The following is a 25,437-nucleotide window of genomic DNA, read 5'->3' on the forward strand; positions in this document are numbered from 1 at the left end:
TTTCCAAGTGAGATCCTGTGAATAATGTTGCTTCTGGCTGCAGAAATTCTGAAATGGGACAGTATATTCACTAGCTTGGCTGTACCTGGAAAACTTATCCAGCTGCTCACTGATTTAGAGCACCCTTTTTATCTGAAATACAACAGAGTGGGTACTCTGTGAGTGGGGAATCTACTCCATCTTCCACTGGTAATTTGCTGTCTGTCTGTAAGTTAGGATCCTTGGTTCTTGCTTGGCAAGACAGTTTCACATGGAGCTTTTATATCTTCAGTGGGTAGGGGGAACCTTGTCAAACTGTGGTTTTGTACCTGCCTTGTGTTACAGGTGCTGGGCTGAGCTTTCAGCTGATGTGGTGTGGAAGCACAGTTTAGTTTTGGGGGCAGCTATATTTTTAAACTGTTTAGTGGGCAGATGCATTTTAAGCTACCACTACATTCAGAAGTTTACTAAGAAAAGAAGTGCCTGCTCCATAAACAACTGGGTGTGAGGCTGGCAGCCCAGAACCATCTTTGCCAGTAAGACAACACATGTGGTGGTGTAGGTGGGTTTGCTTAATGCTCCTTCTGGAACAAATCTAGGCATATGCTCCATTAGAATCTTTTGGCCATGAAGAAGAGCAATGCCAGGGTTAGAGAAGCCCAGAGATTTTGCTGGAGAGGAATCTTAGCAGCAACTGGAAGTCTTTGCATTTTTAGCAATGCTTATCTAGAAATGTTTTCTTGTTTATTCACCACTTAACCAGTAGTATGAAAGGGTAAAATGGTTAGTAGGGGCTGCAGTCCCCTTGACTCACACAGTGCTGTTTAGTATGAATCTGAGATTAATTTCCTTTTGAACTTTCCCTGAGGAATGATCCAAAATTACTAGCACTCTGCTCAGCTTGTATAGTTGGTAATGTTAGCAAGAATTATAAAATAAGAGCATAACAAAATAAAATAAAATAATTCAGCTACAGCCTTCCCCCCGCCCCTCCCCAAATTATTTCATTTTGAAATTGGCAGTAGGAGTAAAACAAGGGAGACTTTAAATTTGCCAGGATGTTATAAGGGGATGAGCAAGGCAAGAATTATCTGAACCTGTTTGCATGGGATATGCAACATTGCTTAGTACATGAGCTAATGGTCCTTCAATCTCAAATTAGGGGCCTCTGCAGTACTTTTTGGAGTAGTGGCTCAATCTTATTTAGCTTTTCAAAGCATGGGGATGGAATTAGTGGAAATACACAATTTTTTTCCCAAAGCTCCAAATAGTCTGTATTACCTCTCATCTCTTTCTACCCTGCATGAGTTCTCTGGACCTTAGCAGTCTAAAGTTCTTGGAAAATGCATCCAAAGAGATGAGAAATTTTCATTAAAGATAGATTGGAAGTAAAACTCGTATCTCCATGTCCTCTCCTGAAGTCACCAGCTGACAATAAGTCAATTACCTTTTTACTTAGGATATCAGCACATATCTATCAATAGTCCCTGTGACCTGTCCATTAAGATCAATTGAAATAACCAGCTTTTGAGATTTAAATTAAAGACATGGAATCAAGCAAAAAGCATTTCTTGAACTGCTTTCCATCTCTGCACCTTCTAGGTTTACAGAGGAGGCAAAGAAGGAACGACATCCCTTTGCATACTTGCCCTTTGGGGCAGGACCCCGCGGGTGCCTTGGCATGAAAATGGGTTTGTTGGAGACAAAAATGACTCTGCTGAGGATTTTGCAGAAGTTTCAGTTCAAAACCTGCCCAGACACTGAGGTTTGTACATGCAGGGGCTTAAAGATCACACTTGTTACCTTGAGGGTGTTGACAGTGTGTCTTAGGCAGGACAACTGGTTTTCCTTTGTGACTTCTCTTCATTTGAGAAAACTGCCAGAGACACTTCCATAATAAGGAGAGATGAGGCATGGACTGCATGTTTTAAGCAAAATGTGATTTCAGATATATAATTTTTCCAACAAAAGTACTGTTACACAGCCCTGCCTTAGTGGAGAGCAGTGTGCCAGGACCACAGGCAAAATGTCACAATTCATAGAGGGTGAGAATATGTGTACATATTTCACAGGATCTCAGCACTTTGGTATATGCCTATTGCTATGGACATTGCACCCAGCTCTAGAGTTTACAGAGTTAATTTCTTTCTGTTCAGGTCTACAGCATTCCTGGGTAACCACTGCCTCAGCCTCTGGCTGTAAATTCTCTTTAATATTATACTACCACAGCTGACTGTAAAACAAGTACTTTACAGCTTCCACAGTAATCCTGGTACAAACTGGTCCTCCAGCAAAAATGTCTGTTTGTATGTAGGGGTGTCATACACACATAAACAAACACATACAACTGCACATAAAATGGTCTTTTCTTTTTCAGATTCCTTTGCAGCTCAAATCAAAAGCCACACTTGGACCAAAAAATGGAGTCTACATCATGCTGGAATCACGCTAAAAGGCAATGTACATCCTGAAGCTTTCTGGAATGAGACATTTGAGTAAGTCACTGGGTATAATTATTTTTCAAAACTCCAACTCCAAGATAGGAGCCTAAGTCCCACTGATGGTCAGTAGGTGCTGTCTCACTGCCCTCCTGTGGGACAGCGTCCAATCACTTTTTAAAATGGGCTCCACAGTCTTTTTTGGATGTTTTCAAATTGTTGTGAATAGTATCTATAAAGAAGCATCCCATTTTCATTTGCTTTTCTTCATGGCATTTCTTTTCCCTTATCTATGAGAATGCTTTCCTCATGCTCCTTTTCCACAATTTACAGTAGATTTTAATTTCAATTCATCATATGACATATTCTTCTCATGCACTTGTGAGTCCTTAGAGAAAGCCCCAAAGGCACTACAGTTACAGCAGAAAACCTGGGATGCAGTGCATTGGATTTTTTGTGAACTCCACTAACAAATCAAAGCTGAGGCCCCTTACAATGCTTACAATTACAATGCTACAATGCTTAATTTCCACCTGTGTCTATAAAGCCAGAAAAGTTGTACCTCCTCCATGCTTTGAAGTGATTTTAAATACCAAAACTTGGATTAACAATTTGCACTTGGCACATTCTGTCGACACGACAGAAGAAGAATGAACCGGTAAAGTTCCAGCAGCTAAGACCAAAGACATGAGGTGACAGCCATTTTTTTGGCTGCTGAACTGCTGTTGGAAAGGAAGAGACAAAGAAGATATTAATTTAAAGCAAGCAGGAGGACTGGATGAAATGTAAAGGTAATCAGAAGGTGTTGGTACCACATTTGCTTCATGCGGAGGCCTTTCCTTTCCAAGCATTGCAATTGGAACCATTCCTGTCTAGCTCTTTGAATCAAGGAAATTAAGAGCATGCATGCACTAGAGCTGGTGGCAAAGGAGTGGGATCAGGATCATCAGACCCAGCAGCTCTCTTGGCTCCTGTGACACTGGAGCAGGTCATGTCCCGAGTGCCTCACCCCCTCAGGAAGGAACTTGTCTGATTGAACTGCAACAGCCCCATGGACCTGTTGGAGCTGTGTGACTGTGCTCATGCATCTTCCCAGCCAAAACAGCCATAGCTTCCTCATGTTCCCTCTGTCCTACTCCTCTGCCATACAGATAGTGTTGCACATGAAGCTGAAAGGGGACACAGCTGGGCCAGCTGGCTCCCACTGAACACAGGGATATTCCATACCTCGTGGCACCATGCTCAGCACATAAAACTAGGGGAAGAAGAAGGAAGGAGGACAACATTCAAAGTGATGTCATTTGCCTTCCCAAGTCACTGTTTTGCCTGCTGGAGCTCTGCTTCATGGGGTGGCCTGCACATAGGAAATGGTGAATGAATTCCTTGTTGGTGTGTGGCTTTTGCTTTACCTATTAAACTGTCTTTATCTCAATCCATGAGTTTTCTAATTCTTAAAATTCTCTCCCTCATCCCACTATGGGGGTGTGAATGAGCAGCTCTGAAGGGCTGAGCTGCTGGCTGGGGTTAAACCACAACAGAACTGTGAGAAGAGATTGGTGCAGTCCCAAGATCCGTTTTCAAAATTCATTTATTCTTGTATTTTTTCTTTTAAATTTGTGTATATAACAAAAATTCTTGTGGCACCATAAAAATAAGGAGGCACTTTTGGTTCTTCTGCCTGCTTGACATAGTCTGCTTGAGAGTTCCTTAGGTACAGCATCTCTCTTGGTGATGTGCACAGAGAAGTGTTGCAGCAGCAGGAGGAAGAGACTGACTGCTCAGCTTCACTGCAAAGATGGAGCCATCTGCTCACTGATGCCTGGCTAGGTCCCTGAGTTTCTCTCCAGAAAGCATCTTTTGCTGCCTTCTCCCCACATGCTGCCTGAACACTGATCAAATTACTGGATCTCGTTCCTCAAAGACTGTCTCTTCCTCTTTCATGCAGTTTTTTTAAACATGTCTGTATAGGCAATAGTGATGAAGTACTGACTGGGGAAGTTTTGGAATTGTTCCTTTTTCCATGGAGCATTTCTAGCATGCTAAACAGAAGTGCCCTGTTACAACAGACTGATTATATGAATTGCTGATGGAGTGATTGCTATTTATTTGAAAAGCAACATGCTGTATTTACCTTAGTTTCTACACATTATGCATAATTTTTCTCCTCCTAGAAACAGTGCTGGAGGTTGATTTACTGTGTAGCTTACATACACAGTTGACAAAAAAGCTGGATGGGCCTTACCTAAAAACTTCCCACCTACCAGAATGAGCAGGAAGTTTATTCCATCTGAAGTCATCTGTCAAAGGCTTGTTTGTATTCCTTATGTGAATCATAAAATTGTCATGTGCTTCATTTTTGACAAAATAAGCCAAGCCTAAATCAAGCTATTCCCTTTCTTACCCATGATTTTGTATAAATTCTTCTTCCCAGTCTCTGCCTCTGCAACTTGGGTGGTGTGGGTGGAGCACTTAGCAGTGAAGGTCGAAGCAGAAGGCAATGGAGTACCTCAGCCTTCTTCATGTTCTGGGTAACCAGAGCTCCTGTTTCCTTTTAGAGAGGGCCCACATTTTTCCTCATCTTCCTTTTATTACCCATATACCAGTAGAACTTTTTTTTATTGCCCTTGACATCCCTGACCAGATTTATTTCTAATTGGGCTTGCTTTAGCTTTGCTAACCTGATCCTTGACTGCTTAGACAATTTCTCTGTATTCCTCCCAGGCTATCTGGCCTTGCTTCCACCTTCTGTAGACTTCTTTTTTGTTTGCTCCTTACTTATCCATCACCTGGTATTTTTGCCTCACTTCCTCTTTTTTGGGATGCATGACTCCTGATCTTGGAGGAAGTGAACTTTGAATTTTAACAAGCTTTCTTAAGTGCCTTGTCCTTCCCTTTAATCCTGACCTGTAAGGTCTCAGTCAGGTCCTCATCCATCCCCAGGTGGAGCTCCATGCACTACAGCTGGTCATTGACAGAGGATGACACCCCCCCCTTCTCATCTCCTCTGTCCTTCCTCAAAGCCTGTATATTTCCTGTATATTTCCAGTATATTTCCATTCCAGGACTCCAGTCACAGGAGCCATCCCACTATGTCTGTGTGAGGCCAGTGAGATCACTGACCTGCAGGAGTGCACATCTCTAACCTCATTTTTTATTTTGCATGAGCATATACTTGCAGAGAGGCATTCAAGTAGGGCTGGAGTGGCTGGAATTCCTTTGTGCTGCTCTTCAGGTGCTCTCCTGCTGAACTATGAACTCTCTCCAAGCTCTGCTGCTGGCCAGCATATCTTGCTGGCACTGGCATCAAACTGATATGACTGGGATGCATTGGTGTGCCTCTCCATCAACATAATTTCAAATATTGATGCCTCTGGAAAGTCCTGAAGTGGCTGCTAGTGTGCATCACATTTTACAGGCTAGGAAAATGAACCAAGAGTCTTTCTCAGCTGCATCTATGTTGAACATGGACAGCATATGTTCAAGTAAACTCACTTGAGTCTGTGCTAAGAGAATTTCAACCATTCTGCAGGCTTCTGGTTAGGAAGTGTTGTGTGTTTTCACCTGTCAGTTTGTAGCACTATGGAACACAGAAATTATTTTTGCATTTGAAATCAGCTTTCTGGAAGTGCATCAACCCTTGTTCTACATGCAGGCTAAGACAGACAGCTAGAAAAGACAGGAAAAAGGCTGCCTGCTTTCCAGTAACCCAGGAAGAGCCCCAAGCCATTTGCTATTTCTCATTAGGGGTTGGTGATACACTCACCAGACACTGCAGACATTGTACCAGGACACTCAGTGGCACTGGACCTCACCCTGCCTGTGTGAGCTCAGCAACACACCTACAGAGTGAGCAAGGATCAGTGAGCTTTTGGAAGCACACATTTCCAGGAAAACAAGGCACTAGATTGCCGGCAGCTGTCCAAAACAGAAACTGGTAATATCACTGTAATCACGGTGTGTTTGTCCACCTATATAACATGGTTCCAAACCAGTCTTGACCAGGGCTGGTTTTAGAATTAATAAAAAAATAATAATAATAATAAAAAACCCTCAAAAACACACACACACACACAAAAAAAAAAAAAAAAAAAAAAAACACACAAAAAGAAAGCTACCAAAAACCCCTACAGAAAAAGGCAAAACAGTAACAACAAAAATCCCACCCCAACACTATGTTTATAATTGCAATAGCAAAACATAGCTTTATATCTTATGTAATGGTAACTATTTAGCATTCTGGTACAACATGCTTCAGTCAGCAGCAGTTGGGTCTAGGGAGGAACAAGGAAACTGGTTTAAAATTCCTCAGAAACAGCAAGTGTGTTGTCTTACATTGCTGAGCCGCGAGTTTGTTTAAAATCGGGCACGTCTGTGTTACAAAAGGGTTTTAGTCATTCTCTGACAGCTGATACGAAGCAAAGGCTGCTTGGTAAAGGAAAGCTTCTATTAATATGTCTTCTGGTCTTTGTAATGATGACAGAAAGCTGTCAGTGTAAAATGGTATTTTTTTAATGAAGCTGCTGATAGAAAAGAAGCTTTACAGTTTTGTGCTTTAAAAATAGTATTCCTAGAAAAACAGAGTTGGGTGGCAGAAATTATTATGCTTCATTCGATTGTAAATTGGGACTTTCTATTTTTACCTGGCATTAAATTGCAGAATTTCCTCTCTGTTGATGTTCCCCCCCTCACACAGCCCCCTGAATATCAGGCTAGCCCAGAGATCCAAGGCTGTGAGGGGAGGAATATCAGGAGATGGCAAAGATTTCCAAAAGAGGCTGTTACCCTGATATACGTTGGTTCAGCAATCTTTATTCTGTGGTGTTCAAGGGGAGAGTGGGGCAAAAGAGCACGAACAGGAAATGTCAGGGGTTTATATAGACTTTGGACAGGGTGGGCTTCCCTGGCTCTCCGCCAACCCCGTTGGGGCAGGAAGGAGGGGTCCAGGGATATCTTGATCAGAGTCACAGGGTCCCGGGGACAGGGGAAATAGAGTGCCCATGAGCTGACTGTAACACCCTGTGTGAGATACTCCAGGCAACGATCACCTTCTCATTTCCCTTTGTTAAACATCCTGGACATAGTTTCACCTGATACCAGACTCTTCCATGTGTTTACAGCAGAAAGCAGGGTGAAAGAATTTAAAGCTGATTTATAAACTGTCACTGCTTAGTTTATACTGGCCCCATTCACTTTCTTCTGACCTTGAAAAATCTCATGTTTCTAAGATGTTTATCTCCCTGCACTACTTTCAAGGGGGGAGTACTCCCTCATTTGCTAGGATTTCTGCATGCAGTGATGAATTTGTGATGGAGCTGAAGCAGGAAGTGCAATTGACCTGTGGAGGCCATGAAGTCTATCCCTTGTACAAACAGGGAAGCACCAGTCATGCTGCCCATGCAACAACCATCCCACCTGGATCTTCTGCTGGATGCATTCAAAGTTAAGCAGCATTTCTGCAATTCTCACTTGCCCTTTGGCCCTAAGGCAGCCCTGAGCACTGGTTCCTAGAAGCAAAGCTCGTTCTCCAAGGCCAGCAGCACTGAGTACATCACAGTACCTGGTATCTGCCATCCACCCAAGTCCCTCTCACTCACCAGCCCCTACTTGGCCAGGCTGCAGGTATCCAAACCGGATACTGCCACTCCCTTGCTCTCAGCACTTCGGATTTTGGCACCCACATCTCATAAAACCCAGTCAGCATATCAAGACCAACCTGGCTCCAGGTAACCCTCACGGAAGGGTGCAGTGACCTGCCTTTGGTCGGCTGCCAGCCCCCTCCCCAGCGCAGCAGGTGGCGGATCAGGGTTCATAAACCCCCATGTTCCACACCGCACTGCTGGCACAGCAAAGCTGTTTGGCTTCTGCTGGCTGTGCCGCCTGCCTTGCCAGGATGGACCTGTTACCGAAAAGGAAACAACCTTCACAGCTTATCTTTCTCCTCACATGGTGTGGGTGTGAGTGACAGATTATTGCAAGCTTCCTGCTCAGTTGCTTGTCTTAAGTAGCCAAAAGAGATACTCCTCACTCAGAAAAGAGGTTCAATATTAATTTTCCCCTTAAGTTTGGATGTAATGCAAACATCTCTTTAATCCGTTCATTTCCAAATGCAACCAAGACAGCTGTAGAGGGACTCCTACTGCTTAATAACAGCCTCTAAACTCACAAGTTTATTGAAACATTGTGATTTCGGTATTGAAAGAAAGAAAATCATCAGAAGGAATTTACTAGTTTGAGTACCTGTTTATTTAACATACACAAGAATTTTACCCCTGCACTTTCAAAAAGTGGAAAAAACATGGCAACTTTTCTCTTTCTGTGATAATGGAGAAATAACAGATGACAAAATACAACAACCAGGCATTTTATTTGCTGTTTTACTTACACTCATACACACACAAGAATCAAGTTAGAGGTTTTAAAAATACAATAAAAAATGTCAATAAAAATATTTCAACTTTTTGCCTGAAAAAGAATGTTCATTTCAATTTTCTGGCAGAAGATTAACACGACTTTAGTTATCTTAATTCTTACCTGAAATTCTGCTTATGTTCAGAGGAAGAAACTCATACAACCAGTATTCTCATTTGCCATTAACATGTAGATAAAGATGGTTTTTGTTTTGGCAGAAAAACCTTATTCTGCACAGATAGGAAGTCTTTCCTCCATAACTGTTATCCTTCTCAATTAATGTACTATTTGCTGACAAGCTCATTTGCTACATGAGATTTATAATTTATGTTCTATTACAAATCTTTCAAAAGAAATAATACACTCAATTTGCCTTTCCCTATTCTGTGTTTCACTGGGATTAAACACAAATAGGAGTTATTTTCCTTTAGGTATCATGCTGCTATATTTGCAGTTTACAAAAAAAGGGGTCTACACAGCTTTAATCCAGCTAATCATGGTCAAGCTCCTGGCTCACAATGCTGAAGTAATAGAGTTACCCAGTGAACACCTGTCAATCATCATCCAGAAGAGTTAAAAAGAAGTATATGGAATGCAGCTGAAGATGAGCTTTTTTAGGTAATATAGAAAGTATTTCTTAAGGCTTCTGCAGCACACTGTAGCTAACTTATAGCTACTTTAGCACATTATTTCTATGATAAATTATCTATCTATGCATCAACAACTTTAATATTAAAAAAATATTTGATAGCTCAAGTTTTTTGATTGCACATATGTAAGCTGACTGCTCAACACTACTATCTTCTTCTGATAAGAATAATTAAAAATTCAACTTAATCTTCAGATTTTAAAGGTTTCAGCTCTGTGGCTGAAGACAAATTCCCAGGTAAGCATGTTGAAAAAAGTCCAGCAATAGCTTGATTACACAGGAAATCTGTGAATGTCCTGCATCCAAAGAGGCAGAACACCTAATGAGAGACAGTCACTCCCCATTCTTCCCAACAGCTGTAAGGGAACCATAAGGTTCATCCACAGAAAGAAGGTACTGACAATCAAGCAGGACAAGCAGTATATTTCCCTCCTAAGTATGGTATGAAATAAGTGTGAGTTGCCTCCTTTGCTTCCTCCACAACACCTGCCAGGACTCTTGTGTTTGTAGGCACAGTGAAAGTAACAAAAAACTTGTGTTCTCAGACATAAAATATAGTATTTATTTGATAGAGTAAATCAACTGAGTCCCACAGCACCAAGCAACCCCTGTTATGCTTGTATCTTTGGTAATTATTTTAAATGAGAAACTCAGCAAGTGAAAATACATCTCTTTTTCAACAAGCAAGTTTAATTTTTGAGGTTTTGTTGGTGCAGACAAAAAAGAAGAGTGCTACTGAGAATTTATGCAATGAGTTGAGCACAGATTGTACAGTCACATTTGCAAACACCTCATTGTCTACTGTTACAGGAGACAGATTACTAAAAAACATGTTTTATCCAGTTTTGAGTTAAAAGAAAAACAGGCAGAGGGATAGTGCCTCTGACCAATGAGCACATATAAAAATTTATCCTGAAACAATACCTTAAAATTGTTTTAACTTGGCAGTCATGGCCAATCCTCATGCTACAACCATCAGCAATTTATTCTAATAAATTTATGAAAGGCTCCCAAAATGTAGGGTATATGTGAAAGCTGATACAAATAAGATACAGAAACAGGATTTTAGGAATTCTAAAACATCCTCTATGCCTTTTTATGCCTTGTTTTCTATTACACAGAAAAGACAGAGAAAAAATGTTTCTGAACACTCACCTATCTGATCACACAGCTTCTTCAAACTCAATTTTTCTCTCTTAAGCCAAAACTAAAAAACTTTTAAACCAGTTAAACGCAAGAATGACGGGTTTTGTTGCTATAGAAGTCTTGCCAGTGCCTGGTATTCTATGAGATACTCTGGATAAATCTGCTGCTTCTCAAAGATGACAAAGATAGAAGGATTTGTAGAGTTATTCACACAACTGTCATAGAATTTTTGGCTGTCCTTCATCGGAGGCCGAACATAATGAGAACTACCAAGAGTGAACTCCCCCACCAGCACTCGTGCCAGAAACATGGTCTTGGTGTTTGAGTCTGTCCCACAGTAGTTGTCAGAATAAGATGCATCCCTTGCAAAATAGCTTCCTGCAGAAGAGACACCAAGACAGAGTTTAAGACACTAAAACAGCAGGAACAAAGTGATACTGTGTGAAAATGAATTAACAAACAAATCCATTAAGCACTGAACAGCCTTTCCAAAGCCTTCACTCACCCTCTATGTCCCTCTTAGTGGAAATTACCACTCTGCAATTTTTCGTTTGCACAGCACACATATTAAAATGTTTAAATATTTAAATCAATGTTTAAAATGTTATCATAATCTTCTAAAAGATATCCTCCTGACTCTAGATGTCCACCTCCCCCATTATCTCCACATTTCCTCTCTGGGCAGAGACTACTAATATTCATCAGCACAGCTGGACTTGATGATCCTTGTGGGTCCCTTCCATGCTCAAAATACACTGTGATTCTCTAACATTTCTGAGAGTTTCAAAGTATTCAAGTAGAAAGGTATGTAGTCAGCCAGTCAGCCTGTCTCAGCTATTCCACTTGATGTGCTGGTAATTTCCTCTACATAGGACAATATAGAAGGATATAATCTGCCAACCTGTAACCAGAATGGCATTTAGATTCTTGGGGAAAAAAAAAAAAGAAAAAAAGCCATGGAGTTGGGACAAACTGGAACAGCAGTAAGCCTGAAGTCTAGCAGAAACCATCCCTACAAATAACCTCTCCTAAGTCTGTCTTTTCTTTCAAGTACTTAGGAGAGCAGAGGCCAAGGCCTTTCACAGTGCCTTAGCTCCAAATGACCCTTGTGAAACTCAGCTCTGTTGCCCACATCATGACAGAGAGAAGCTCAGGACTGGCCAAGTATCACCTTGCAAACTTTACCCCTCTGCAGTGAGTACTGAGAATTTTCTAGCAAGTCTAGGATTACAGGAAGAGCTGACAAACAACCTTTGCCATAGACTGTCCCATGAAGGCCGCAGATTCTCCAGTCAAAGTTTTGCTGACAGATGGCATCAATGTCTTTTTTACTGGTCCCATGAAATAAAAATCGCTCATCTGCAGCCTTTCCACCATTGCTCTTCTGCATTAGGTCCTTCTGCCTGCAATGAGAAGCAGAATCTTTGCAGTTCCACAGTGGCTGTCCCCACAGGTTCCAGCCACTCTGAAACAATTTTACACAGAGTATATTCTGAAAATCTTTACAGCCTAATTTGGGCATGCAAACATGCTTTCACATTATACATAAATGCTTTAACTACAAATGTTTTCTTTCATTCACTACCTTTGAAGAGAGAGGGAGGAATCTCAGTGGGTTTTTTTTATCTGAACACAGGAGTTTATATTGAGGCCTGCCCTCCATGAGTTATGCATTTAATTTCAAAGGCTGTTTCAATTTTGACCAGCTGCAAAACATTGTGCTAGATGTGACTCATTACCAGCTTCAAGATTTAACTGGAAGGAAGCTGTCATGGACACAGGCCTGGCAGAAGTCAGGAGCAAGGATTCCTCCCACACAGCCCTGAATTTGACTGTTCTAAGCTCTGTGTCTTGACTGAGTTTTGGGCTTGTTGATAACTCTTTATCTAAATGTTGATACTAGGTAGGTATTTCAGTGGGAGAGTGGTAGCAGAGGCATTTCAGGAATGCATGTTCTATCTTTAGCGCAGCACATACAGCTAACTGCAGAAACAATAAATAACATGCATAACATGTTATACAGAAACAATAAATAACATGCCAGAGCAATGTTTTACACTTACCATTGATACAGTTCCCAGAGGGATGGGTTCTGAACTCTACAAATCTTTTTGATAGGAGCTTTGGGCATTGTGCGCTGAAAGTCCACTTTGACTTTCTTGTATTCTTCAGAAGAACAGTCAAGCTCAATCAGCTGCAAGGAAAAGTTTGAAAAGTTACTTTTGCATGCTTTTGTGCAGCCACTCAATCCCTCTTAATATCTGTGTCAAGATATATTTGTATGCATCAAACAGTATCTAAATAAATAGCAGAAATGAGCACATAAATAAAAAAGGAATTGAGAATCTTTTTCAGTTTATCCTCCCTACAGCCAGTGAACACAAACTGCACTGCCTCTTGTGTTTCTAAATCAATTGAAGAGGCTTTATTCAAACAATTTTAAGAAAAAGCATGGTCACACTACTAAAAATCAGATCCTTACATGACAGTTCTGAAAGAAAGCAAAGTTTACTTGCAAATTTTTCTAGGGACATAAAAATGTCAATGTCGGTCTTATTTCTTAGTGACAACTTCTTGAGGATTTGCATTTTGCAAGTTAGTGATTTCTGAGCATCAGATAACACCTTTTCTCTAGGTACAGTTACTGGAGTTGACAGAGGAGCTGGTGGAAGCAGACAGGAAGTCAGAGAAGGTAGCCACACATATATTAATCGGGTGTGTTACAAAGGCAAACAAGTTTACTCCACTGCAATGAATAAAATAATAAGAAATAAAATAATAAAACATCCCATCTTGAACAAGCTGTCTTGGGAAGTTGTAGAGTCTCTCTGGAGATATTCAAAACCTACCTGCACACAATCCTGTGTGATCTCCTCTGGTTGAACCTGCTTTAGCAGGGGGGTTGGCTTCTGTGATCTTCAGAGGTCCCCCCTTCCAAGCTCAACCATTCTGTGTGATTCTGGGAACTCCCCCAGTTTCAGCACCTCTCCATGGACATACAACAGCCTACAGCTAAGGGAATGGCTACTCTGAAGTTCAGAGGCATCATTTACCTCTGATGCTTTCAGCACATGTTGGAACTTCAAAACTGTGTATTTTGGGCACCAGTACCAGTCTTGTTAACTCAGCAAATTTGCCAAGCCAAGGGATTAATAGTAGCAGTGGAAGTCCCTGCTGCCACAGTTTTACTGCTACCATTTGTTTAAATCTGGGTCTAGTTTCAGCTCCAGGTCTGCCCAGTGTGGTATCAGGTTTAAATTTACCAATACTTCTGTATTATGCTACACAGAAACAGTCATTTACAAAGCCAGAAAAAACAATGAACTTGCAATGGAACAAACCTTACATGACAAAACTGACAGAAAGATAAAACTAAAAAGCTCCAAACCTTGAATCCCAGTTCAGGCAGGGCAGATTTGTCCCAGTGAGCTGGAATGTTCTTAAACCCTTCTGTATGTTTAACGCCCCTGTAGATTATAAGACATTACAAATAGACAATTAAAATAAAAACTAAATATGACATTTTATGTACATATTATACTAAACATTTTTGTCAAGCTTAGGGAGAATATAGGCAACTGAACATATTCAAAAATATATCAAAACTGTGATTTCTGTTCAGCAAATGAAAATATTTGTTCCAAGTCATTGTGTCAAGACTTATGTCAGAAAGCAAAATCCAAACAAGAAAAAAATATATATATATACTCTAAACTAAACACATAAGGATTTCTCTTGCAGAGTTGAAAGTATATATAAAAGCTCTGCTGCACCAGGGGAGGTAAACAGAAATGCATCCAGTATCCCATCAGTATGACAGAAACAGGATAGATACAACCCTCCCCTGTACTTCCACCCCAATTTTAATTAGCTGCTCTTTTCAGTGTTTAAGCAAGTACTGTGTGCTGCAAGGGAATGTGCAAAAATTGGCTGTTACATGCAACTCTATCTCCTTGCAGGCTCTCACCTTTTGCTCTACCTGTAACAACTACTGCTTTCCTTTCAGATTGTCTGTCTGCTCTCAAAATAATTGTTCTGAACTTACACTTAGCTTTGAAAATTACTCATCTCAGAAAGAGCTAGTACACATAAACGCACTGCTACATGTTGAATTATTTCCTATGTTTCCACACTTCCTGTGGCCAAGCCCAAATTGTCTTCACCACAGAGGTTCCTGAGGTGAAAACTGCTGGTCAGCCTGCAACACTGCCCTGGCTAGACATGGTTGTAGGAAAGGTATGTCCCTCTCCCTTTTCATGTCTTTCACAATTGCCTCAATAGCTACTTCTTCACCCTACTTGCACCCATGGAGGATTCAGCATTCACAAAGCACCAAACCCATCACCTCAAAATGAACAGTTGTGGTTTACCTGTCTTTTATCTTTTCCACCTCTTCCTGAGAGACAAATTTAGGTCTTCTGCAAATCTTCCTCTCTGTTTTGTAGCAAATGTTTTTCTGCAGCATGGCTGGGGAAAAAAAACAACCAAACAAAATCCCATGAACAATCAAAGACGGTTTTGACAAACTACAGACATATTTGTCACTAAGTTGTTTTGTCAAAAACATTGACAAAAATACTCCCTCCTCCTCATTTTGTAACTCAGACACTTTTTTCCTACATTTAGATGTAGATTTCAAACCCTGTAAAGAGAACCCAACATCTATCACCAACCATTTATTTTTACTGACCACCAAGAGAAACAAGTTACAGTAACCTGAATTTTAGAACCATTCCTTCTTGGAAATTCTGCAGCTATTGTGACAACATACTAACAATTAAGAGTCGCTACCAGCCAGGACAATGGGGCCTCATCTTCAGAGCAAGATACACAGGAAAACAAACAAAAAAAAATACCTATTGACACCAGCAGGCCTAGAAATTAAGTTCTAAAAGACACCTACACTGCATATATTTGCCTAAGTTACTAAAAAAGCCCAAACCTTAGAGAAAGGATTGATTCACTGTGCAATTTTCACTTCTAAGCCAGACAATTTTTCCCAGAACTGCTTTTGATTGAATCACAAACAACAGATAACATGCTCTTTCTGGTTTTTTTAGTTTGGGGTTCTTGTGTTTGGCTTTTTTCCATGCAGAATGAGATAGTAATGAAAAGCTGGATCAAAGATAACTACACCAAATTGACAGTCCAGGCAGGCTGATTCCTACCACTGTTCTGCATAATTTTTGAAAAGGATGCCAGGAAAGGCAACAGCTCAGAGAGGACAGTGCCATCACAAGTGGCTTGTATTTCCTGAACTCTTGGGAAACACTTCTTCCTACTTTGACATAGTCAAAGTATTCTCTCAGCCTTTCCAGACAGGATGAAAAGAAAATATGTGCAAAAATCTTGTAATGCTAAGGATTGTCTGGACCCTACACCTTGTCCAAGTGTTTATTTTTCTGGACACTAGTTATTAAAGTAGAGCAGAAGCTAGCTTGTCAAGTCTTCTAGAAGTTCCTCACTATTTGTGTTGATGCCAGCATCAGTGTCATACTTGGACTTTCTGGCAGACATTTTGAAACCTAGCACAAGAACTCAAAAATAAACGCTTTGAAAGAATAGAATGTCACTCTGCTTATGTGAACAGCTCTTATCCTGAGAATTTTGATAGAAACTCTGTCTTTGTAAGCACTGCAATTCAAAGTCCAAATTTCTCTCTTCTATCTCCTGTAATAAGGTAGGTCAGAACCACAAGAGATGTGGGAGGGAGGGACAAAACAGAAAAACAAAGAAAATGCAACCTACACACAAAATTTATTTCATATTCATGTCTTCCAGCTTTGAAAGTCATCTTTGGAGAACTGTCATACAAGTAAGCTTTCTCCAGGTCATCACTGGAGACAGTAGCAACCTCATGAAGACCATCCTGTCATGGCAAAAAAAGAGAGAAAAAAAAGTTTCTCCTGGTTTTTTATAGACAAGCAAGTCTAAAAACCAACAACTCTCCTAAGTATCGTGGCTGCAGGATGTATCAGCATGTGAGAAATCCTTGATTTAGAGTGACACATCCACCAACTAGATCAAGAAAGATGGCAGAGTACTACTGGATCTTTATAGAAGGAGGCTTTTCTTAGAACCAATGGAAATCTATTATTACTGTGATCCTATCTGACAGGACTGACTGAATAGTTACCTGTTGATAATACTTGTGACTCACATCAGTCCCCTACCTGAACTAATCAAAATCACAGGGAAAAGACCACATTAGGCCTTTAATGTCCATCTGTACAGTATGAGAGGAAGAGGGTGACAAAAGGGGGGGAAGATGTAAGCACTGTGTACTTTTCTGTAGTTCTGCACTTCTCACACAGAGTTAGGAGTCTCTCCATTTCTCCACACTTACTTGTTTTCCATACTCCTGCCACATGCCATATTCATCTTTCCAGTACCAAATCCATTCTGTTGTAAGAATGAAGTGAGGAGGTTTGGTCACAGAGGAAGCTGTAGAAAGACGTCTGACTTTTTGGAACTCACAGCACATGTCACGAAAACAGATACTGAACGGGACAAAAAGCCCTTCAGTAAAAGCATAGTCAAATCTATTAAAAAAAAAGGAGGGAAGAAAATCAACTGTTTGTGAAGCTTTACTCATAGATTCAGAAGCCCACTACAAATTTGCAAATTAAGTCAATCTCACCCAAAAGCAGAACACAAAGGTGCACTTTTCACTACAATGTGTACTTTGCAACTTGCACTTTTCACAACCCTGTATGCTAGCTCTATTTCGTGTTTGTACATATTTTGCATAATGTATTAATATAATACATTAAAATAATACATTGTAATTAATATAATATAATAAATATAATACATTAATGTATTAATATAATACATTAATAGTATAATGTATTAATATAATACATTAACAGTATTATGTCTCACATTGATACTGTGGGCAATAATCATAACCCACTCCTAAATAAGTAAGTTACATAAGATGAACAGGAACAATGGAAAACAGGCATTGCTGCCTTCTTGCTGACCAGCTATATTCTAAAGAGAACATTGACATAACTTAAGAAGGGCTTCAAAGAGCCTGTAACATAAGAGGAACAGGTAATTTTCCAGCATGGGATGTGGCATACTGGTATGAGCCCCTTCCAATACTCTCTTTGTAATATATAACCAGTTCCAAACTCTGAAAGGTATTTCTATATTCTTTATGTGCTCTGGTCCCTTTCTCCAGGTATTCTGCAAGTTCCATGATATGGACTGTGGTAAAAGGGGAAGGGAGGGGCAAATCTCATGCAAAGTGAGGTCAGCAGAAGAATGTCAGATAAAACTACTTATGTAATGACTACATTAGAATTGCAACAATTTATAGCCACTAAGGCTCTGGTACAATACAACAAACTACAATTATAATTTTTTATAAGAGTTTATACCTGGCGTTTTTTGGGTCACAATATGCTTCTTCTATTTCTTCCATATTTATGAAGTCCTTCCAGGTATTACCCTCAGAGTACTGCCATCTATACGGCAAGTGAAAATGGGTTCTGATACACTTTTCTGTAAAAGTTTAAAAAAAAAAAAGGAAGTAGGAGATGCATTAATTTGACAGGCTATGAGAGAACTCCAACATTTCAGGGCTGTGTACCCAGCTGGTGAAATCATCAAAAGGATAGCTACAGAAAGTGTTCACCTATGGCACCATTACAAGCAGAAGTTCAAAAGTTTTCAGCATAAGCAAGCAAAACTTGAATTTTTGGGCTTAAGTAGAAGTTCAGGTTCTGTGAGTATTAGACTCTCTTTGCACACTAAAATTGCACAGATCATTCTCAGTTTCAGAGACAAAAAATGATCACCGGCTCCTACAAGGCTATTATTTAATAAATTGAAAAAAAGTGTATTTATGATTAACCACTAAATCACAAAGTGGCATTACTGAGGACAAATCCAAAGCACAGAAGTGCTTAGTTTTAAGACAGGAGAAGGACTGCCATTGTTTAATTTCAGATGGTAAGTAAGTACAACACAGCCATTTACTTCCATTTCTTTCAGTGAGATGGGGAGAACAGGAAAAATGTAAATCTGTGGGCTGAAATCAGAACAGTTTAGTAATTGAAACAAAATACAATATAGTAAATGTAAGTATATGTACATACATACATATATATATATATATATATATGTATATATATATATATATATATACACACACACACACACACTCTCATATAACCAAAATGAAGCTAACAAAAAGTAAGAAAAGAATAAAGCCCAAGAAATACAAGTGTTGCACACTACAATTGCCCACCCACCACTGACTGATGCCCAGCCCCTTCCCAAGCAGCAAACAGCCCCTCCCAGCCAACTCCCACAATTTATATGCTGAGGATGATGTTCTAATGGTATGGAATTGCCCTTTGACAAGTTCAGGTCAGCTGTCCTGGCCATGCTCCTTCCCATCTTCTTGAGCACCTCCTCATTGGCAAAACACAGGCAGCTGAAAAATTCTTGATTTTGGGTAAGTGCTACTTAGCAACAACTAAAGCACAAGTGTGATACCAATGTTATTCTCATCCTAAATCCAAAACACAGCACTGTACTGGCTTATAGGAAGAAAATTAACTCTGTCCCAGCTGAAAGCAGGGATGTATCCACCACTTATTCCATACTATTTACACCATGTCTAAGTCCATACCTTCCAATACAACCCAGTTAACAACCATCACCTTTCCCCTCTTTTGATAAATACACAGACATCATTCCTTTAGTCTCAAAGTCCTTTGCCCTTCAGTAAGTCTCCAAGAGATCCAGGCTCCACAAATTAGAGCAATGTAGCAGTGAGCCAGGTATCACAAATGTTACTCAGAGTTCAAAGTGTCAGTGTGCAGTCACTCCTCAACTGGAGTGAAGGTGACATCACATGTGCGTAAACCCAAGGCAAATTTCCAGAGCAGAACAAAAGGAAACTTAAATACAGGGAAAGTCAAGGAGAAACTGCACCACGCAGTTCAAATGAGGACGTGTTTGGTACACGGGTCAAGAACATCAAGAAAAAAAAAAAGAATGACAAAATCAACAAAAACACTGGCAAAGCAGCCTTGTTCCTGGACACCTGGGAACATTTTGAAAGGGAGACAGCTAAGACAGGTGGAACAGAAGAGTACTAGAAGAAACAATGGATAATGTAGAATTCAGAGTATCTTTCATATCTTTCCTATTTGGAAATATGACTCCTATCATTGAGCAATCTCTTAGGTAAACACAGGTGGAGTAGCCAATATTCAGCAAAAGCAGATTCCAGAGCAAAACAAAACATCTCCTTTGTTTGGTATGCCAGGTCAAACACTTTCCTACAGCAGTCAAGATAGCAGTGAGATTTAACTAAACAGAAGCATAAACTCACAGAAAGTTTCCCCTTTCTGTGAAAGATGTCTACCATTTCCTCTTTATGACAACAGAAAAACAGGCTGGACTTGACAAATATTGATACTTGAGACAACCTACCTTTAAAGCCACAACTTCTGTACAGATGATGTAAGCATATCTGTTCTGATTCATCCTCCTTTGAAGATGAGGAATCCCGTCTAGTGCTGGGTTTTCCATCTAGAGGGGGGAATTGCAACTATTAATACACTTAATATCAACAGTGCTTCTTCAAAGTGCTCCTATCCCTAGAGAAGAAGCCTAAAGGCAATGTCTGTAACTACCTAACTGCACTCAGCTCCAGAAAGACAAGGAAGCCTTTAATAAACTAATATATTCAAAGTCCCTCCCTGTATCCACCCTTTCTGAACTTGACTTCCCTGTAACTGCTGAATTCCTCAGATACAGTTTTTAGCTATCACCACAAAACAAGAATGGAATCCAACGCCTTTATGCTTCTAGATGGACTTGAGCTAATTGTGCATTGCACACAGCTGATCACACTGGCAGCTATAAAATGCAAAGTTTCAAAATCTGATACTCTGTAAATTAAAGCACATTAAGCAAAGGAAGAAGGAACTGCAGGCAGAATAAAAGAGATAGATGAGCATACACACTTGACTTCTCCATTCTGTTAACCCTTTTTTTTGCCTGCTAAATTATACTTAACTTACAATTCTAAAAAACTTCAAAAGAAAAGTGCAAACAAAATATTACACTTCTGAGAAATAACTAGGATAGTGCTGTTTGTGAATTCTTGTGCTAGACAATCACTACATTAAAGACAAAGAATTAAATAGCTCATAATCAGACAACCACCACTCCTATTCTTAAACAGGTCTCTACCTTTATGTATTTTACCTAAAAAACTCCAAAATTATAGCGCTCCCTATTTCCAGTTCCTGTTACTCTTTTTTAATCCCAAGTTTAAGAATTTCATTAACATCAGCACTCTATTTCTCAGGAACCACTCTTGATTTCATTTGTCAAGACAAAGACCTTTGTCAGTGAGATAGGTACAAACCAAAATGTAAATTCAGTTTTCTTAATGACACCAGCAAAAATATTAAATTCACTACCATGACTCTTCTGATGAATTCAAAAGATCATGTTATTTACCTTTGCATGGTGAAGATTTGACATCTTCTATGTCATACATGTTTCTGTTGCCATTTTTTATGTCATACATGTTTCTATAAGTGGAAGGTAGTTTCTTAATAATGTCTGAGCTCATCCCCTGTCTCTCCAGTTTCTCAAAACATTCTGGATTTAATAAGTCATGGGACCGTTTGCAGCTGCTGCCAAATCTGCACTGACCCCGCAAAAAGTACTGGCAAACATGAAGTTTGGTGCAAGATGTTTTAAAGGAACAAGATCCATGAAGTCCATCACCTTTGTTATAATGCAAGCAGACCTTGGGAAGGAGAAGAAAAAAAGAATTTAAACATCAAAGTACAATGTGCTTATTTAGACTATTTGAATCCATTATTTGGCTACAATGTGCATACATTTGCTTTTGACAGAAACATTTCTTCTTTCTTCTTGTTTTCCAAATGACTGCTTGATAGCTTTTCCTTTGCCCTGCTAATGTTTAGAAACATTCTTACAGACATTCTCAAGATGGAACTTAGTGCTAAGTCACACTTCTTCGATTTTCTAGTTTTGGAATAGTTTTGGAATCTTTTTCATCCCAACTTGATGGTAAGACATACTGGATATGGCTGGGATGGAGTTAACTTTCTTCATAGCAGACCATACCACACTATGTTTTGGGTTTGTGACCAAAACAGTATTGGTTTGGTCTGTTTGGGTCAGTTGTCCTGGCCATGCTCCCTCCTGGCTCCTCGTGCACCTCCTCACTAGCAGAGCATGGGAAGCTGAAAAGGCCTTGACTGAAAGTAAGCACTCAGTGGGTTAAATCCAAAATACAGCCCTGTTCATGATACCAGTAAGAAAATTAACTCTACCTTAACTGAAACCAGAACAAATAAACACCACACAGCCTCTCACTCCCGCCCTCCAGGGTTGAGGTAAACAGTTTATATGGCATAAAAGGAAGAGGAGATAATAATGATAAAACAATAGACAAAACAAGTGATGCACAATGAAACTGCTCACCACTCACTGACCAAAGCCCAGCCGGACCCCTCAATGTACCACCATCCCTGGGCCACCTCCCCTCAGTTTCACTGTTCAGAATTATTTCATATGGTATAGAATATCCTTCTGTCCAGTTTGGGTCAGCTCTCTTGGCTGCATTCCCTTCCAGCTTCTTGTGCACTCCCAGTCTACTGGCTAGCAGGGCAGTATGAAAAGCTGAAAAGTCCTTGACTTAGAGCAAGCACTGCTCAGCAAAACCAAAAACATGAGTGTTATCAACATTGTTCTCATCCTGAATTCAAAACACAGCATTGTACCAGCTACTAGAAAGAAAATTAACTGTATTCCAGCCAAAACTAGGAAATAGTCCAAATTGGCCAGAGGGATATTCCATGCCACATAATGTCATCCTCAAAAAAAAAAAAAAAAATAGTGAGGAAAGGGACAGAGGGAAGGTGAAAGAAGGGGGAGATGGGTCCTTCTTACAAGGTAGCACTTGCTCAGAGACTTGTTGGGCTCTGAGGTGGTGAAGCAGAAGTTCTCTTTTGCAACACTTCTCCCTGCTTTCCTCCCCTTGCTACAATGTCTTTATCTCCATTCACAGGTTTTGCCACTTTTTTTCTTCTAGTTAATGCTCATCTCCTCTGCTTGTGGTGGGGGAGTGAGGAGTGGGTGAGGGTCTGTTCAAGAGCTTAGCTGCCAGCTAGGGTCAATCCACCACAGGTGAGAACAGAGGATGCAGATTTATTTTTAGATTTGCATTAAGCTAACTAAATTGACACTCAATATCTCCATCTCTGTAAAGCCTCTTCCATATTGTCATGCCCACTGAAACACAAGGCTAAGAAGCTGTTACAGTAATACTCACCTCTGGTAAGAGGGAAGGGTCATTTTGAAGCAGAAGCTGGCAAAGTTCATCATGGTTTAAATTCTCAAGTCCATATTGCTTTAGAACACGGAGATTGTGGTCTGAGTGGAAGCTGTGAACAAACCTGCATCCCTTCCTAGAACTCAAGAAACCGAACAGCAAAATGACTGGCATATTTTGACACCCCATGGGCATTACACTGAAAGCTGGAAAAGCACACCAAATTAGCTCGTTTCAGAAAAACCCACATTGCTCTTCTATAAAGCCATTATGTAATTTGCAAAGCAGATTACATAATTATTCTGAGGATAATTGCCACGCTGCTTCTGATTCACAGTCATTATAGCCTTAGTGCACTCTGACAATATCGGCATTTTGGACCTGCAGCTCACAACCACAAAACCACCAAAGCTCCAGAGCATCATCCCCTCTCAGCCCCTGAGTGCATCACCCAGGGTCCCGCAGCACAGGGATGTGCGGGGGGACACTCAGCTTTAGCACACTGCCCAGGGTCCCGCAGCTCAGGGATGTGCAGGGACACTCAGCTTTAGCACACTGCCCAGGGTCCCGCAGCTCAGGGATGTGCGGGGACACTCAGCTTTAGCACATCACCCAGGGTCCCGCAGCACAGGGATGTGCGGGGACACTCAGCTTTAGCACATCACCCAGGATCCCGCAGCTCAGGGATGTGCGGGGACACTCAGCTTTAGCACATCACCCAGGGTCCCGCAGCTCAGGGATGTGCAGGGACACTCAGCTTTAGCACACTGCCCAGGGTCCCGCAGCACAGGGATGTGCGGGGACACTCAGCTTTAGCACATCACCCAGGGTCCCGCAGCTCAGGGATGTGCGGGGGGACACTCAGCTTTCCCCTGGCACAGCCCTGCCCACGGACAAGGAAGCGCCAGGGTGACGAGCCAGGGAGGAAGTGCTGCGACCCAAAGCTATGAAACAACCGCCTGTGTCTGCCTCCTTTGCAACAACACACGCACAAATAAATTGGGGTGCTCACGGCCAGCGAGCATTTCCACGCGGAAAGGCCTCTCCTGATCGCTCCACGCCCTGCCCAAGGCCGAGCCCCCGCCATGGCGGCCGCGCCCGCCCCTCACCTGGCCAGCTGGTTGCGGCAGAAGCCCTTCAGGTGGTACTTGCAGATGTGCAGCTGCCCGCACTGCCCCGGGCAGCCCGCGACGTGCTCCGGGCACAGCCGCACGGGGCTGGTGGCCACCACCACGGCCACCTCGGCCTCGGCCGCGGCCGCCGCCCGGCCGGGCCGGCGCACCAGCGTGAAGCGCTGCGCGTCCCGCAGCACGGCCGCCAGCTGCTCGGCCGAGGGCCGCGCCGGCAGCCGCCGCCGCAGCTCGCCCTGCTCCAGGCAGCCGCCGCTAGCGCACAGCACCCGCAGCGCCTGCACCGCCAGCGCCATGGCCGGGAAGCGCCTCCCGGGAAAGCGACGGAAACGGAAACGAAAGTGAAAGAGCCCGAGAGGAGCGGGACCGCCTCGGCCCGGGGCGTTCGCTCTGCCCCCGCCGGGGAGCGCCTTGCTGTGGGTGATGCGGCGCACGGACAGCGGCACCCGGCCCTGCTCCTCCCTCCTGTGCCTGGCTTTCAGGATGTATTGACCGTGTTCAATCACATGTCACCAAAAAGGGATGGCAGCTGGGTGGTCACACATTCCCTATAGGAAAAAGCGGACCCAGGGATGAATGGAGCATCAGCCAGGTGATTTAACCTTAAGTTACAGGGAGAAGGCTGGTGTGTGAATTCTGCCGTCAAAAACATCTCAGTTAAGGTTTCTGACCTGTGCCACTTTCCTGACGATACATCGTGACGGCTGCTCTCACGCTTCTTTCAACATCTAAATTAAAAGCTCGGTCATGGTCACACGTGTAGGCACACTGCCCTGCCCTGCTTGCAGTGCTCGTAGTGGCACCTGCTACACGGTGGTACACCACTGCTTCTGCCTGCACAGCAGCCATGGCACCAGTGCGGCCAAGCAATGTCCTCATCCTCTGGGAAGTCACAGACTCCTTAGAAGGGTGCCCTTCTTTTAATTAAGTGCCTTTTCCTGGGTCGTTTTGACACTCCTGGTTCTGCATCACAGTGTTATAAATGGTTGTGATCTGTGCTAACAAAATCGTAATTATATCAATAAATTTGGGAAAATAATTGGAAAAGTATATGTGATTAGTGTTATGAAGCAGATGGGAATACATGTGGGAAATAGGGTGCAGGAGTTGGATTTGGCATTGGAAATGGAGGAAGTCAGGAACTGACTCCCAAACCAAAACTGGCATAAACTGAAGTTAAAAGACAACTCCCAGAGCAAGATTGACCTTGAATATGAATAAAGCTGGGACCATTCCAGACAGGGAGTCTAAAATAGTGGTCTTATCTATGAAATAAATGAGGTTTAATTGGAACATAGTGCTTACTTGTATAACACCAAGATTAATGTGCATGTGCCACCTGCC

At 41.6% G+C, this 25,437-nt stretch overlaps 2 protein-coding genes across 3 annotated transcripts in view; one reads left to right on the forward strand and one right to left on the reverse strand.

Moving 5' to 3' along the window:
• Positions 1–3,849, forward strand: part of TBXAS1 (thromboxane A synthase 1) — a 250,988-nt gene extending 247,139 nt beyond the window's left edge. Inside the window, exons 13-14 of the mRNA XM_021536482.2 lie at positions 1,582–1,744; positions 2,357–3,849. Coding sequence (XP_021392157.2) covers positions 1,582–1,744; positions 2,357–2,431 — 238 coding nt within the window. The 3' untranslated portion in view covers positions 2,432–3,849. The remainder of the gene's footprint in view (positions 1–1,581; positions 1,745–2,356) is intronic.
• A 4,788-nt stretch (positions 3,850–8,637) lies between these two features.
• On the reverse strand, positions 8,638–24,397 carry PARP12 (poly(ADP-ribose) polymerase family member 12). 2 transcript variants are annotated; one of them, XM_021536467.2, is made up of 12 exons: positions 24,073–24,397; positions 22,964–23,099; positions 21,115–21,409; positions 20,077–20,175; positions 18,009–18,132; positions 16,967–17,162; positions 16,369–16,489; positions 14,991–15,087; positions 14,009–14,087; positions 12,684–12,814; positions 11,872–12,023; positions 8,638–10,998 (listed from the first exon to the last, which is right to left on the reverse strand). In XM_021536467.2, exons 1-12 carry the CDS (start codon positions 24,387–24,389, stop codon positions 10,730–10,732), a joined length of 2,016 nt encoding a protein of 671 aa, XP_021392142.2. In that variant the 5' UTR covers positions 24,390–24,397; the 3' UTR covers positions 8,638–10,729. The 2 variants fall into 2 exon arrangements, with proteins under 2 accessions (XP_021392142.2, XP_021392136.2); XM_021536461.2 differs by having other exon boundaries at positions 22,964–23,105.
• Positions 24,398–25,437: the final 1,040 nt, after the last annotated feature.

The sequence above is a fragment of the Lonchura striata genome, chromosome 5, assembly GCF_046129695.1.
Source record: "Lonchura striata isolate bLonStr1 chromosome 5, bLonStr1.mat, whole genome shotgun sequence".
In the NCBI taxonomy this organism is placed as follows: domain Eukaryota; kingdom Metazoa; phylum Chordata; class Aves; order Passeriformes; family Estrildidae; genus Lonchura; species Lonchura striata.